This window comes from Dicentrarchus labrax, unplaced genomic scaffold (genome assembly GCF_905237075.1).
Source record: "Dicentrarchus labrax unplaced genomic scaffold, dlabrax2021, whole genome shotgun sequence".
NCBI lineage: Eukaryota > Metazoa > Chordata > Actinopteri > Moronidae > Dicentrarchus > Dicentrarchus labrax.
In genome coordinates, this window is record NW_026136721.1 from 25,944,660 (window position 1) to 25,960,696 (window position 16,037).

Consider the following 16,037-nt stretch of genomic DNA (forward strand, 5'->3'; position numbering starts at 1 on the left):
TCATGTGCTTTAATGTCCACTAATAAACAAGCGAATGAGCTGATACTTTGCAGTTTAAATTATGTTGTTCTGCATGTCTGAAACGAGCCAAACTGTCCTCTTAGTCAGTGAACCTTTTTGTTGATTTCATTTTATTATACTAAATGATAATATAATGCTTAATGTACGAATTACAGTGGCTCTCGTGTCAATATAAAAGTTCAGCATAACAAGCAACAAGTAATAACCAGTCTTATGTAACCAGTGATACAAAATACATTCTTTTATTCATTCAACATTGTAAATACACAAAACAAATCAATGCAAGTATTGACACAAACAATATTTAGTGGGATATAAATCTTGACACCATTTACACACCATTTACACAAACTATTTTGGAAATTAATGTGCTTGTCTCTCCTTTTGGAATTACCCTCTTGATGCATCCAGTCTGGAATATCAGTCAAAGCTATCTATGCCTTTTCCCTTTGCCCAAACACAGCTTTTATCATTTCAACTACATTATTCTGAATCTATCCAACTGCGCCAACCAATTACTCTTCTCGCCTAGATCATTTTGCTGTAACGTTTAAGATTCATATTTTATTATATGTACATGATATACATTGATTCTTAAATACATTTTCATTGTTTCCAATCTATTTACAATATAAGAGCTTATGGATATTTTAAATGGTTACAAAATATGTGTAGTTTTTGCTCTAAAGACATTAAAGCAAAAAGAGGCAAATGTGATATATTGACTATGTAAGTAACAAGTGGTTGTTTAAAGAAGTTGTAGAGGGGGGAAAAAGCTTTGCTTCACCTCTGCTACAACACAACTGCACAGTATTTCATGAGAAGAAAGTATGCAGTCATATTTGAAAAACAGCAAAAATAAACGGGGCTGTGTGCCATCAACAAAATGTTCATTCAAATTGCAATTCTCTCTGAAAACATCAGGTTTATGGAGAATTTTTGTAACTCTAATCAATCTTCTCACGTCTCCATTCCTACTGGCTTAGTTAACGGAAAAAATTGCACTTCCATCGTATCCTTGAATCCTGTTCATGTGATTGGAAAAGCAGAACCATTCTCGGTCTGGTATCAGAATCACTAAGTCTGCAGCAGAGCACTACCTCAGTGCAAACTATTTTAACCCACACAGTTGTATCACAATAGACTGCAGCTGTATCTGACAGATCAAACGAGGTTACCACAACGGACACAATACTTTATCTCTCTTCTTGTGGCTAAAAATCGGGCGAGGAGCTAATGTCCCAGATGAAACTCATCACTCTGATGTAAATGTTCTTGCATTCTTTGGTTTAAGAGTATTATGCATCGCATTGAAGTCTCAGGATGCTGTTACAGCACACAAGTCAAGCTCTGGAGTAAACAGTGTGTGCAATTAGTTCCTTGTATGATATGACTGGCATTTGGTGGGTCTGGTCATTGTTACTGGTTGTAAATGTCTTGCATAGCAATAGCTGAATTCTTCAAGACTAAAAACATACAAACTGAAGAGAAAGATATTGAAATTTGACAAAACAGCCAACACATCATGGCAAAATTCAAATCCAGTGATGAAACACAGGATATTACACATCTGATATTTAACTTTGGAGTTTAGTAAAGAATGTACTGTGCAGTAAAAATATGGCTTATCTGTAAATAGTTTATCTGTCTTATAATTATAAGTTGAAGCTTGATGAAAGACTGCTACGTCTGTTGCCTCCATCTAGAAAATGTCCACACCTATCACAGCATCTACTGGTTAACTTTGTGGCTCCCTGAATGTCATGAAAATGTGTGAAAAGTTTGTTGTATTTGTGAGCAAGCACATCATGAGTTCATTGATCTCACAAACCCATGAGGTGGATGTGTGCATGTGTCTGTGAGGGTGCGTGTTTGTCTGTGGGTGCAGGGAGGGATCACTCACAGCAAACACATTAAAGCAATCCCATTTGCTGTCCGCTTGCCGAATAGCGAGCTTGAACCCACACAGTCTGTTCTGTCTCTTGTTAGTCTCTGTCTTTTGCTCCTTTCAATACAGCCACAACCCATCCTTTAAAAAACTTTCCCTGGCAGATGGAGACAGAGGCCTCTACGCCGACAGCAGCTGCCTCCACTTCAAATCTTCTGGCACATGTGGAGCCTGGACTTGGACGAGGAGGTGGCGTCTTTCCACACCTTGCAGGAAAGGCCCTTGGCACAGTCACAGCGTTGGAAGATTTCCAAGCCGTGAGAGCCTTTCTTCCTCTGTTTGGTGCACACCTCTCCCTGCCTCAGCACCGGCTTGCAGATTTTGGTCCAGAAATGGCGGGCACAGCAGTAGCCCTCCGAGCAATCGGATGAACGCAGGCAAGGGTCGCCCTCATGCCCTAACAGAGGAAAAGAAAAAAACAGTACTGATCAGTGGTGAACCAGCAGACAATACATCAAACCATCAACCAAACAAAATATGAAGTTGGCTTCGGTCTACTTAGAAAAACAGAAACAAATGCTTCGTCAGAGACATAAAAGACCTGCATGAAATTATAAACCATTGAGCATCTTATAGTGCTCCAGTTAAATAGGGCAAAGGAAATGTACGATTATTGTTCATTAAGCTGTTATGTTTTCCATACGGATAAGTTTATGCAACCCTTTCTTCACGTTTCAATTCAGATTGCATTATGTGTGGCCATGCCAAAGACAAAAGAAATGCATGGAGCTTTCAACATAAATCAAGCAAACAATTAGCTTATTCTGTATATTAACCATATCGTCCCATCTGGTCTGGGTCTGATATGTTTGGCAGGAGCATTACTCATGAATGTATAATTAGTACAATTAAGTCAAGAAGGGTTTTTTTTTTCTCAGAAAGACTTTTAAATGTGTGTCACCTCTTGCCAAAAGCTGCTTCACTATTCAAACAGAGTTGTCCTGTATCGCTGACAAAACCACACTTTGCTGATTAGCTATTTCAATAAGAAGTTCCAACCATCAGCATGATGGACTGCTAAGCCTGACTGCTTGTTCATTGCTTTAACACGACTGATTCTCTTTTCTCAAGCAGCGACTTGCATGAGGCCATTATAATGTAATAATGTTTAAGGAGAGGGAGTTAGTCAAGCACAAATACAAGTAAATGGACGTATTTATAGCAAGTACTACTGCTATTTTCACATTGATTTTAGCAGTACAGCCTGGTGCCTTGAGGGTGCATTTAGAGTTGAGTAATTTAAGTGTCTCATTAAACGTATTGCTTTATGGATAGGCCTTTACATTAACTTAAATAAGGTAACATGAATGCTAAGTGGGGGGCTCAGAGAGTTATTAGCTATAATCGTGCCAAACCTGCATTCTGTGGTTTTCACTTGTGTATCATTCAATGTGTGCTGTCAATGAAAGTGTTTGTATGGCTTTATGTAGGTGCAGAAACACCAGGGGCATTGTGGTTTCTTCTAGGCTCCCCATGCTGTGCTTTAGGCTCACAGACACTGACATATGAGCAGAGGGGTAATTATCAACATAGTTTGTGGACTAGCGTCGCCCATGAACTCTGTAGGACATGCAGACACTGAACAACAGAAAGATTCAGGCACCCAGACCAGATTCAATGAGGACGACAGCAGAAAAGATCAGAGAAAAAACAACAGTGACAGTGTTCACAGATGGCAGGGTTTCCAGTGAACATGTTTTAAACATAACCTCAGAGATATGCAATTGAATCTTACCTTTAAGAGGAAGCTTAGCCTGTGCCTTCCCACTCTTCCTCCAGTTGTGGTCTTTGTTGGCGAGTTTGTTATGCTCATCTAAAGCTGAGATGTGAGGTGATAGCACACTCTCGGAGATAGGTACACAAATATCTACAGGCAGAAAAAGAAGAGAAAAATATGAAGGTCCAACATGACAGAAAAGAATACCAACCCTGCTTAACTTTGTCAAGAAACTACAGAAAAGATTATGCAACCTGATGGTTGTTAGTTAGTGTTGATAGTTTCAATTTAAAAAAACTTAAAGAACAATTTCAGCACAAACCTACATTCATGCCATTCATACTGTTGATCAGTCTGATGAAACACCTTCCAAAATGTGATTCCTTACCTCTGGGCATCAATTTAATACAGTTCAACTATAGTTCAGGATCCTGTGTGAAAGCATGTGTTCAACATTATTTAAATGTATTGGCTCCTTCACTAAGTCTCTGGGCTAGATACTGGGGTACTGTTTGTTCAGTGACCTGGAACAAGTCACTTTTTTCCAGAATATCTGCATAAGACAAGAAATCTGATTTCTCAGTCGTACCCTGCAGTCACAATATGACTGAAACTGACATCCACTGAAATAGTTTTTGTGTGTGAGTTACGTACAGTTGCTGCAGCGGTTCCCAGGACAGCACATGGCATCTCGATGGCAGCGCTTCTTCCTCCTGCGGCAGGTGAGGCAGCGAGAGGGAGCCTGTTGAGGGCTGTGGCAGTAGCTTCCCACACTGCACTCCTTATCATTGCTGCATGGATACACGTGCTGAGGAAAAAGATGCATTTACTCAATCTGTGAAAACATTTACTGGGTTTTTGCAAGTTTCTATATTGTACATTTATCCCAATAAAGGTGGTTAATTAAAGGCATACAATGCAGTTTTCGGTTTTGTCAAACAGCTACCCCTAGAGTCGCTGCTGAGTACTTGTATTTAACGTTAACTGTCGTAAATACCACTCAGCAGAGTCGTCTCTATATACGGCTCTGCGTCTCTGCACTCACAGCCTGATCCCCTCCCCCCTGTATACCGGTACATGTTCAGTAGGATGGAAGCGGCGAACATCGAACAGGCAAAGATAGACTCCGAAGATGTCTACTGACCAGGTAACGTCTGAGTGAATGCCTGCTAGTGTCTTCCATTGAGGCTGCTTCTTATATCGCTGATGTATGTGACGTCGCTCCGTAAAGCAATTTGTGATTCTCGCAAGATTTGGCGGGACGCCACCTTTCAGACTTGCATTGCTGGTTCTGCCAACGGCGTCCCTCTCCTGCTTTGCTATCGGGATTATTCACTATACTACGAGTTCATTTACCAATCGAAATGACTTCGAAGCTGTTATATTAAGGTAAAAATCTTGCATAGTGTGCCTTTAAGTGACATATTAGACTTTAAATCAACAGAATGATTTAACAGCTCTTCTCAAATCTAAAAACCGCAATCCTTGGGTCACACTTTGTAGGAATGTATGGTGCCTGACATAATTTTGCGTTTATGAGGTGGCCTTTTTCAATGGGCTGCACAGAGCTCCAAACCAGTTGACTGCATGTGGTAGGTTGTAGGGTTAGGCAATTGGACCATTCTATTCTATTTAGCTAATTTAATGGTCTACCTCCAAAGAGCGAGAGCTGCTGCTCAAAGACAGAGGTTCCGCACATAGTACAAACATTGAGCCGAACAACAATCAAGAGGAAAAACAGCAACAACAACAACTTGGTGAATTAAAGATTCATTTCGACCAGTTTGATGACTGAGGTCTGTACTGACATCATTTACAGCGACTCCAACCAGGACTTGATGATAACAATCAAGCACTGCAGTGCAATGTTGGTGCCAGCGTGGCTGCAGTTGCATTGTTCTCCTGTGCAGTTTATTGGTGCCAGCGTGGCTGCAGTTGCATTGTTCTCCTGTGCAGTTTATGTCAGAGTTGCATGTCACAAGGTGCGGCCATGTTTTGTTAAATTTTCATGGCTTTACAGTACCAAGCATGAGCAAGTTTTCTTCAAAAGCCTACCTGGGTTGTTCAGCTAGTAGAGTGTGCACCCCATGTCCTTACCTCAGCAACCTGGGTTCAATTGCAACCTGTGGTCCTTTGCTGCATGTTATCCCCTGTCACTCCCTACTTTCCTGCCTGTCTTCAATTCCTCATATCTACTAAAGGCAATAAAAGCCCCCAAAAATAATCTTTTTAAAGTTTAAAAAGTTAAACTACCATTTTTGTGAATAACACAGAAAATGTTTTGCCTTTTATATCTGACATTGATATATTCGCCTAAAGGTATACAGTGGTACAATATCACTTGTTCCCTTAATTATATCCTTCAGCATGATCCTGATCCTGACAAACTGTTTATAACATCTCATGTCATGAAACAGAGCCATTTTATTTGCCAATTGGTCTTCTTGGGATGGTAAGCCAATGTGTCATCTCCTCCAGAATTAATTTAATTATATGGGGCATATATTTGACAGTGGTGATTGTGGCGATGACCTACAGTATTTTTACACTTGTTTTTTTTTACACAGTGCTGTGTTTCAGAGGGCACCATTGTAAAAGTGAAGGAACATAGTGGATTTTGTTGGTCACCACCTAGCACCCCACCCCACCTACCCAGACTTATATATACACAATGTAATTGCATTCCTTCAAATTCCATTCCATCCACCACAGTTGCGCAAATGGCAAATAATGTTATGTTCAGGTTAGAGGTCTTTGGAGACCAGGTCACACCTTCTAGTCCACATCAGTTCTTAACTTCACCCTACTTTATGTGCATCAGTGCCACAAAAATGCATATAACTCGAACAAGAGAGAAACATTAGACTGTACTATACTGAGGGGAAACTGGAAGCTTTGAATGTACTGTAAGAGTCACTTTGTATTTAATGAAAGATTTCCTAGCAGGTTACTCATTGTTTACAGTTTGAATAAAATAAAAGGTCATTGTTTCTGGAGAGAGACATGCTGTTAAGTTTTACAAATGTGATTTCTGATGTTTCTCTCTGCATGCAGAGATCTAAAGCCTTGGGAAATTAAGCCAAAACTCTCTGCAAGGCTGTACCATTGGGGGTAAGTGGGAAAATATGCTGGTTGTTTGTTTTGGGTGAACTGACTACAAGCTGTGGTACTGCTGCACCCAATTTTAGTGGACAACATGTTGTGGGGATTAACATGTCTTTCACTGGTGTGGTCATTTTTTTCAGGTCCCAGACAATGGAGCAATTAGAATTTCCAAACCAAGAAAAACCACTTCAGTTTCTCTCAATTTCTCCCAAAGTGACCAGCAGCTTAATGAGTCTACAGACATAATTGAGGGGTGATTACTGTAGCTAATCATACTACTTTATAGTCCGTTTGGCAGTATCGTTTTAGCTTGAGTATTTCTTGTTTTAACATTGAAAGGCTGAGACATATTTTGTTGGTCAGCAAAGCACAAGAGCCTTTAAGTCCTTTTCGTAAGCGCACTAAAATGACCACGCTAGAGAAACCACCAACTTAACAAATATAACATCCACTGTCCACAGCAGCAAGAAGTACAATTAAAAGCAAGCTTACTTTTTCCATAACAAGTGTGTGCAGCAATGGGAAGTTTTACTGGAACCGCTTGATATAATTCCTTACACATGCAAATGCTGTCACCGTTAGACTTGGACCAGGAGCAAAGGAGTTTGATATAAATTGTATTGCAAATAAAATAAACTCATCAGACAAATGGTATAATGTCGCACATTTGCACTGAACTCATCAAGTCCACATCCACTGGGCGAGATACAACGAAGGTCAGGCCACTGTATTTCTCCTGCACATCTTTTTTTTATTTTAGGCCATTCCATTTGATTTCAGGGTAGTGTTATTATAACAGATGGGCTGAGTTGTCGGACATGTGCACAACACAATACCTGTTCAAATATGCACATCCTTAAAAATTAGCAGGATTTGGATTCCGACTAAGTAAATTATGTCCAGCGTAGACTGACATTAGAACAACATGTTTGGCTGGCACACCACTACCGGCACCACAACCACATTTAGCTGGCACTGCACTGACAGATCTGATTTAGTGTGGCTTACCACTGACAAACATGGAGCAATAAACATGAGAATGAACAAGAAAGAGGTTTAAATCAGAGTGAAATCGTTATAGCCACAATAAATAGCAAACTCCTTAACTTTGGGGTACAAAGGTCAGCTAAGAGGGGGTGCCATGCCCATAAGAACAGGCAAACATGTTTCATGTACACCACATGTTAAAATCAACTCTCAACAGTATCGGTATTTCAGCACATTAGAAGATGTTACTTCATAAAGTGAACAAGATTAGACTCGTTGGACGGATGCCATACTGACTTTCTCAGGCTGGAAACATATGGAGGCAATGATACAGGCATAGAAAAATGAGCAGGAATATTAAACTGAATGCTCATTAATCATTATGACAGATTCCCAAAATGGAAATGCTTAATGTGTTGATGAAAGTAACAAAGCCCTGATGTTTGACGGATTCTAAATATTTCTTAATTACTACTGTGTTATGAACTGTTTGCAGGATATTCAAAGGCCTTATTTTAAAGGGGACATTCCAACAATTGTACACATGAACACCAGTTGACTCATCATGGGGAATACTACTCATTAGTTGTATAATGTCTTCTGTGGTTCTGCAGGAAATTTTCTAAAACCTGGGAAAATAACCCTGGTGATTACTTTGAAGCTGTTATAGGTAAAATAGTTGCATAATGTTGCTTTAACAGAGAACCAAGAGGCAATAGTTCAAGCTTAGCATAAAGATTGGAAGCAAGGGGAAAAAGCTAGCCTGGCTTTCCTTTCAAAAATATGCCCAGCACCTCTAAAGCTCACTAATTAACATATTGTTTCTCCTTTGTCTAATCTATTAATAAGCAGAAATGTAAACTGTGTGGTTTTATATAGGGCTACGCAGTGTATGTATTTATTGACAAACAATGACACTGAAACAGAGAAACCCATTTGAACGTGAAAGTTCAGTCCTGACACCTACCCTACTGGAAATAACCTTTATGCTGAGTTAAGCTAATCATGACCTGGCTCAAGCCCTGTTGTTAACACGCTGACATATAAGCAGTATCAATAGTCTTGACTAACTCTCGACAAGTGAAACTCAATAGATTTTTCTGAGCTTTTTCATGTCACAGCAGAGTCCTGTACCGGGTTGGGTAACCTGCCAAAACAAAACAAAAAATGTAGGAAGCGGGTGAGAATGAAAATGTGTTGTTTTTTCAGGAGAAATATATTTTATTGTTTAAAGTTGCAAGCTCTCACATTCTCTGAAGAAACAAACAGCTGCAGCAGGGGGAGAGGTGCTGCACCAGTTAACAGAAACGTTTCCAATAACACAACTCTCAGTCCGCCAAAGCGCTGCAAAGTTTGGGACATCAGATCGTTTAAACCTGCGTGGATGGATTGAGCGAACTGACACAGAGCTTAATTGACATCAGTGCCCAGCTCGTTGTGTACGCAGCAGCTCATAGTGAGGAGCAACAGCTGGTGCTTGATTCAGCCAAATGATTAGTTATGATTTTAATTAATGTTTCTACATGTTACACATAATTATTATTTTTTTATATTATTATAATTGCACAAGTAAAAATATCACTGTGTGTGTAGCACAGGTCACAGGTTGGTACACAGGTCTTATATTAACAGGTCGGGTTGGGTCCCAGTTTGACTTGGAGATAATAAGGGCCCGGGTCCGGTTCTGAGTGGGCAGATGCGGGTTTGCAAACAGGCCCCATGCAAGACTCTGTCTCACAGTCTTCCTCAACTGAGTTTGCTCCACTTAGAAAGCAAACTACTATTTCCAAGGTCAAGAACAAACTTTCAACCTCATTGGGGGTTTTCTATTTTTGTGTCAAAATCGAATGTGCAACGCCATGGACTATTGGTATAATCACAGCTGAGGAGGGAAATATGTTGGAAATATGGTCTGAGGAGAAGTTCAAGAAAGTGCAGTGGGTGTTTTTTCCCTGACGTGAAAAATGTGCTGTTATCTAAATATGAAGACAAATGGGCTTGGCCACGTGCAGTAGTACTTCATACAACCTGCTCTGATTCCTATCTGTCTTTCTGGCCAGCAGGCTTGGATCGATTACAGTGCATAGTGCATATAGGAGGAGGCAGAAGAAGAACAGGAGAGGCTCACCTCTTCCATCACGGCTCAAACCGTGACAGCCCTTTGAAACCCAATGATACAAGGCTGACCCCCAGATCACAGCTGATAATCTCGGCTTATCTTGTCATGTTTTAAAACGCCTCATTCGCAACTTCTGAGGGACCGTGCTTCATTTGGATGCATCTGATTCATCTCACATCTTTTTTCTGCTACTCCCTTATTTTTCCCTAGATGGCCTTCACACATAAAAGCACAGCCTTGGATCGTGCGCAGGAAGTGGGTTGAAAATTGTGTACTCTGCAGCCTCTCTTGGTATGCTGGTGAGACGATAAAGGAAGAGACAGACAGAAAGCCATAAGGGAAGCCCCCGGCTCTGTCTCGTGCTGCTCTCGTGCTGGTAAAGCGCCTTGGCTTTGAAGAGGAACCTTAAATGTGCGGGAGCAACAATCTACAAGGGATTTACTGCAGGATATACAGGGCTTTGAACCCTCCCCCGTAGTCTTTGGGTCCCTTATTTATCTCTTTGGAGTCATTCCAAAGCACTGATATAATTCGATGGAAGTGCCCTGTAATGCATAAAAATAACACAAAGTATGTCTCCTCTGTTTAGTTCAGGGGATTTAAAATTTAGAGACAGTATGAGAATAACTGGAATTGTGGGTTGAACCTCATGTTTCACTTTCCCAGCATTATTAATGTTTTCTTTGAAGCCTTTCACAGAAAAACTGCACTGCCGGAGTAATAAGAGCAGTTCATACACATTGTACCTCCGTTGTTTTGGTCTTAGACAAAAGCACAAATATCTACAATAGAGCTAAAAAATAAAATAAAGGACTTCTTCACAAACTTAAAGTACACATCCGTGCTTTTTGAGTTCCATGTCGTGATTGCACTTGACCTTCAGAGATCTGGCACGTAACCTGAAACTGTGAATGGTGTTAATGAGTGGCGGGGGCCTTACAGAGTCAAATAAACGATGTCACTGAATAAACAAACTTCATATGCCCTGAAAGCACAGACAGCCGCTATCAGATAACATAGGGACGGCTGTACACAACTCACTCGTACTAACCATGTCTTTAAACGCAGCTCAGCGTCTTTCATCACTCAAAACACATGTTTTTATGGGCATGTCCCTTTGAGTGCTAGAATCCAAAGTCTCCAAAACTAGACCCTCCTTAAGTTAAGTATACATTCTGAGTTGATCTTATTCATCGGACACGAAGAGAGGCACGCAGTCAGTGTAGATGACTGCTCTCTTCAAAGACTATCAAAGTAAAGGGGAAAAGCTCTTGATGGTAATCGAAGAGGTGTGCCACTCTGAAAGGTGTAATCCTGTGGAATGAGAGGTGCACGGGTCTCCTCTCTGATTCACAGGTCCAATTACAGTAAAGGAGGTTTCCAGAGGAGGCCCCTAATGGCTCCGGCGCAGGGCCCTCACAGCGCCCAAGTGACCCACAGACTGGAAAGGCCACAGGACAGGAGACTGAAGCACAAACTGAGCCGAGCACTAACAAGCACTCACACCTCTCCCTGCCTTTTCTCTCTCTTTCTCAGCTCATTAGGATCACTTAAACAGTCATTTTAGGTTAAAGGAGAGAGAGAGAGAGAAAAAGGACGTGGCTCAACTTTTATAGGCAGAGCCCTCAGAGATCGCTTGTTAAAGTAATCTCTGTCTTGAATTAAATAAAGCAACTAGTTAAGACTGACCGGCTGCTGATGTTTTACAGACAAGTATTGCATGAATGCCGCCACGCTGTCGGTTCCCTTGTGGGATCAGAGGTTACAGTGGTGAGCACTGCCTGCCCATGCTATCCATTTCTGTTGGTTTCCCTCCAAGGAGCCAATAGTGCCACCCACGAGCACCGGCTGTCAAGGTCTAAGAGGCGTACATTTTGGTTTTGTCGGTTTGACTCCAGTCAGGCTGATGTGAAAAGGGTGAAACAAACACTCAGCAGTTCACCACGACTCAACGCCAAGGGATAGCCAAAACCTGACCCTGGTTTGTGTGTGATTAATGTAACCCTTATCGCCAAACACTGTCAGCAGCTACAGGAAATAAAAGCACATTAAGCTGTCAAATGCTTTCCTAAAACCAAAGGCTTAGAGCAGCATTTCTAATCTGATGGATAAAACACCAAATTACACCCTTGTTTCCTGCTGCAGCGGCTCGTCTCCATGGGGTAACTGGACTCTCTCCCTCAATAATTAGCTACATTTGAAAGTAAACCAATGAGGGCAATTTGGGGGGAAATTTCTTGTAATTTTCTGAATTTGCTTTAACAGTAAGATATTTTCAGGCTTTCATTCTCCCTCACATAAGTGGCAAGCTCACAATTGCTCACATCCCGAACTGGCTGGGAATTCTCCAGAGGTGTGAAAATCTGCCAAGTGTTGCTCACCAATTGTAACAAACTCAGCAGCATGACGACTTCACCATAAATCTGCTTGTAGTATATCGGCACTAAGGTTTCCCATAATGCATATGCCAGAAGAGAAATCTGAGTTGATGCACGCTCATTTTCCAAACTTACACCCAAGCCTTCATCAGCTGTAATTCACTTAACAAATGCAGACGACAATAAAAATATTTTGGGGTGCCTACTGTGAACCACTTCAGAAAGAAAATGACTCAGTAAGGTGCTGTTTTGTCATATGCAACCTGTTTCAAGGCATTTATCATAATTGTATAAATCTAAAGTCAAGTAATTGCAGTTGTATGTTCCCTTTAATCACTCCTAAACTAAATATATGCCACACTTTACCATTACAGCCTCATGAAGGGAGCGGACTTTGATTTATCTTGCTCATAAATGACCGCTGTATGATGAGATGCAGAAGGTCAGCGCAGTTTGCTTGCCAGCGTCGAGCCGCATATCTGGCCAAGGCTGAGCTGCGGCTGTTACTTTACAGCTTTGGAAAACCCCCCAGCCAGAACATACACACATATGTATATAAATTTATATACCCCATCCTGCCATAACTGCTATTAGCCATCTTCATTTGGACACCCTACACCATGACATTTTACTTTTGTAATAGTATGGTGGTCTCTGCACACACATATTGTTTCCCCTCAGTCCACTCTTCCAAACCACTCCCGATTATTGCAACGGCAAAGATGTAAGCAGGCGTTCAAATTGAGGTCTGGCAGGGTTGCTTGAGGTTGGATCTCCACACTCCACAGAGGAGAGAAAGTGGCTTTTCCATAATTTCTTCTGTCTGAACTGGATGTCAGAGCGCTGCTCTCAGCACTACGGGCTTCAACAATAACTAACACTATCACTAATACAAGTGATATTACAGACAGCTGAACAGACCATAAGTAAACATAAGCTAGCATTAGAGGATGAGACCATCAGGCAGAAAACTGCTTAAAAAGGAAGCACAAGAGTATTTAACTGCTTCAGTGAGCTGATATAGACTGTCTGCTGTGGGAGACCTGATGAAGATGTGGCAGTGCCATCTGCTGCTCAAAAAGATACTGAGAGGTTGTCAAGAATAACTCTCAACTCAACATGATCCCTCTCATAATCAGATGTTTGATTAAATCTTAGTTAGTAGTGGTGATCTTTTATAGCACACCAACATTTCTGGGTCTGTTGGTCTTTGTCAGTTTTTTGCTTGACTGATATGTCTGATGTGGGTTTTTTTCCCACACTGATATCAATTCTCCAAACCCAATTCAGAACTGACTGAAAATACTTTAAAATATCCTTTAATGGGAAATTATTTGGATAACTTTGCTTCCTCAGCCATGATATAAATTTAGCTCTAATTCCTCACTTGATAAAAATGTGCTCATAATGTTCACAACTTTTTTATGTATGCAAGAATCAAACCTGCCAAATCTTTTTTGATCCTGAGTTTGCAGTCAAACTACAGAAGTATGGCACTTTGTTGAAACAGCAGGAATTGATAACTCTTTGAGTGGGTATTAAGTGGTTGGTAAGAGTATCCCTCAGAGGCCCCACAGTAAGAATCTCATAATCCCAGCAAGCGTCTGGACCACTTTAATGACACTAAGACCCAGACAGAAAATTACCCCAAGTGTTAACTTTTTCTCACATTTCTGGCATTAATGATTTACTGTGGAAGTGCGCGGCACTCGACTGTGGCGTCAGGTCTAAAAGGCAATTAGGGTTTATAAGGGGTCCAATCCCTGCAATTTCCAATAACGATTCACACGTGAGTAAGCCTTTTTTAAAGCATTCGGCTATTTTACTTGTACACCTCAAGATACTCCGTGGAGACGTACAGCACCATTACGCACGCTAATCTGTATTGACGGCACACTCATAATTTAATTTAAATTTTAAACTGTTCTTATTTATTGTCATGCTTATTAAAAAGGTTAACACGACTTTGGGGATCGTCAAGTTTTTATCACAACTAATAATAAATTATTCCACTCGCTCTTTATGCCCAATTTCATGCTGTGCGTAAATGTAGGGCTATATCAATATATAAATCCTTAGACAATTCAGTAAATTAAATTACCTGCGCAAGGATGTTATATTTCTTGGTGATCCCGCTGTGGACTGTGACGGAGCGGTTTGTAGCGGGTGTAGGTGTCTCTTCCGACAGAGCTGGCTTGATGGAGTTCGCCTTTGGGCGCGCCTCTGATACCTGGGATGTCCCCGTCTTCAGTATAGCGACGAGAAACATCACAGCACAGCATCTATTCCAAGTTAAGACGAGCATCCTTGAAAAAAAATACTGAAATAGGCCTACCAAAAAGGGGGGGAAAAAATCTGATTCACTTCAATAACCTTAACTTTGTGGCGCAAAAGTGAAGTTTCTCAATGAGGAGTGTGCGCCCTGTCAGTGTCCATACGTCACGCTTGCCCGAGTGCAACACATAGAATAGTGATGAGGCCAAGTTTTTGTTCCTGAAAATCAGATATTCAGAAGAATGACTGCCATCGACACACTTATCTGAAAAACACAGAGAGCCCAGTGTGGAAGAGAAACAATGAAGAAATGAATCTGTTAAAATGCTGATGCTCTGAGGGTCAAAAAGAAACTTGACAAGAGGTTTCCACTCTGTCTCTGTCTGGCTGTGAGTGAGCACTTAGTCCTGCAGCCGGGTGTTTTATGATCTCGGATACTTTCTTTTTATAGGATTCTAATGAGTTTGCTTCCTCCGCCCCTATTCACCACTGACAAAGAATGAAACTGATCTGTGTGCGGCACTGCTGCTTGCGCATTGTCGTCTCGACACCGGCACCAGGAGCCCCGTTGGGAGAAAGCTATAAAATTATACACTGTGTATTTTAACTGGTCGCTTGACCCTTTTTACTGCGAGGCGGTAGGAAATGGAAAAAAAAAAGTCAGAGTCAGGCTGCTTTAAAAAGGATTTGTAGGTAACGTGAAACATTTTCCATAAGCACATGAATGAATTGGTGTTTCTAGGAAATTGTTACCTGTATGTGTACAAATGGCCATCTCAAAAGCCAAATCCCTCATTATGTACATTTAGGTCTTTCACTGAAATTATGTCCTGAATAATATGAAATGTAAATAAGCAGGAGGCGGTTCAGGGTCCATTTAACCAGCATTCCAGAATAACATTTAAAAATCTGATAACCATTGTTTTTCCACTGTGGGAAAGGCATCCCTCATGATGCAAGGAATGCCAATGGTGATAAAGTTAGTGATATAAGTATTATAGAGGCTCCTTTGTTTGATTCTTAGAGCCTTGTATCAGGATAAGTTATATTCATGTTGGTTAGATAATACATGTGGAAGTACAATGAACTCTTTCAGTTTCAGGCAGGTAAAGCCTATGATTTTGGAAGAATAAAGCATTGAGTACAAGACATTAATTCTGTCTGGAGATAATACATTTTTGTGATATCAGTTTTTAAACTGCAACTTTTTATGTATTATTTTTACTCAGGGGCAGAGCTAGAGAAGCATCATGGAGTGGAAAGAGGATGGCATGGAGACTAAATGGTGACAGAAATATATGCTGATTTAATTGCAAAGAATCACAAATATCAATATTTGCCTGGAAAAGTCCCCAAATTAAGGTATTTTAACTCAAAAGTCATTACATTATTGTGGCACGTTAGATAATCATTGAACAGAAACAGCTAAGGTGGCATTAGAAATCAATAAATAGTTTTATTTCCAAATAATCACAAATTTTTCCAAAT

The 16,037-nt window shown here is 40.7% G+C and overlaps 1 protein-coding gene across 1 annotated transcript; it reads right to left on the reverse strand.

Moving 5' to 3' along the window:
- Positions 1-247: 247 nt before the first annotated feature.
- dkk2 (dickkopf WNT signaling pathway inhibitor 2) lies at positions 248-14,978 on the reverse strand. The gene is made up of 4 exons (XM_051385465.1): positions 14,377-14,978; positions 4,341-4,494; positions 3,705-3,836; positions 248-2,366 (listed from the first exon to the last, which is right to left on the reverse strand). Exons 1-4 carry the CDS (start codon positions 14,578-14,580, stop codon positions 2,116-2,118), a joined length of 741 nt encoding a protein of 246 aa, XP_051241425.1. The 5' UTR covers positions 14,581-14,978; the 3' UTR covers positions 248-2,115.
- Between the last annotated feature and the right edge of the window lie 1,059 nt (positions 14,979-16,037).

Coding starts and splice junctions, on each gene's coding strand:
- dkk2 (XM_051385465.1), bottom strand. CDS start 14,580: ATGCTCGTCTTAACTTGGAATAGATGCTGTGCTGTGATGTTTCTCGTC. Junction 4,495..14,376: donor AATATAACATCCTTGCGCAG/GTAATTTAATTT, acceptor CTTTTTCCTCAG/CACGTGTATCCATGCAGCAA. Junction 3,837..4,340: donor TGGGAACCGCTGCAGCAACT/GTACGTAACTCA, acceptor TTCTGCCTGTAG/ATATTTGTGTACCTATCTCC.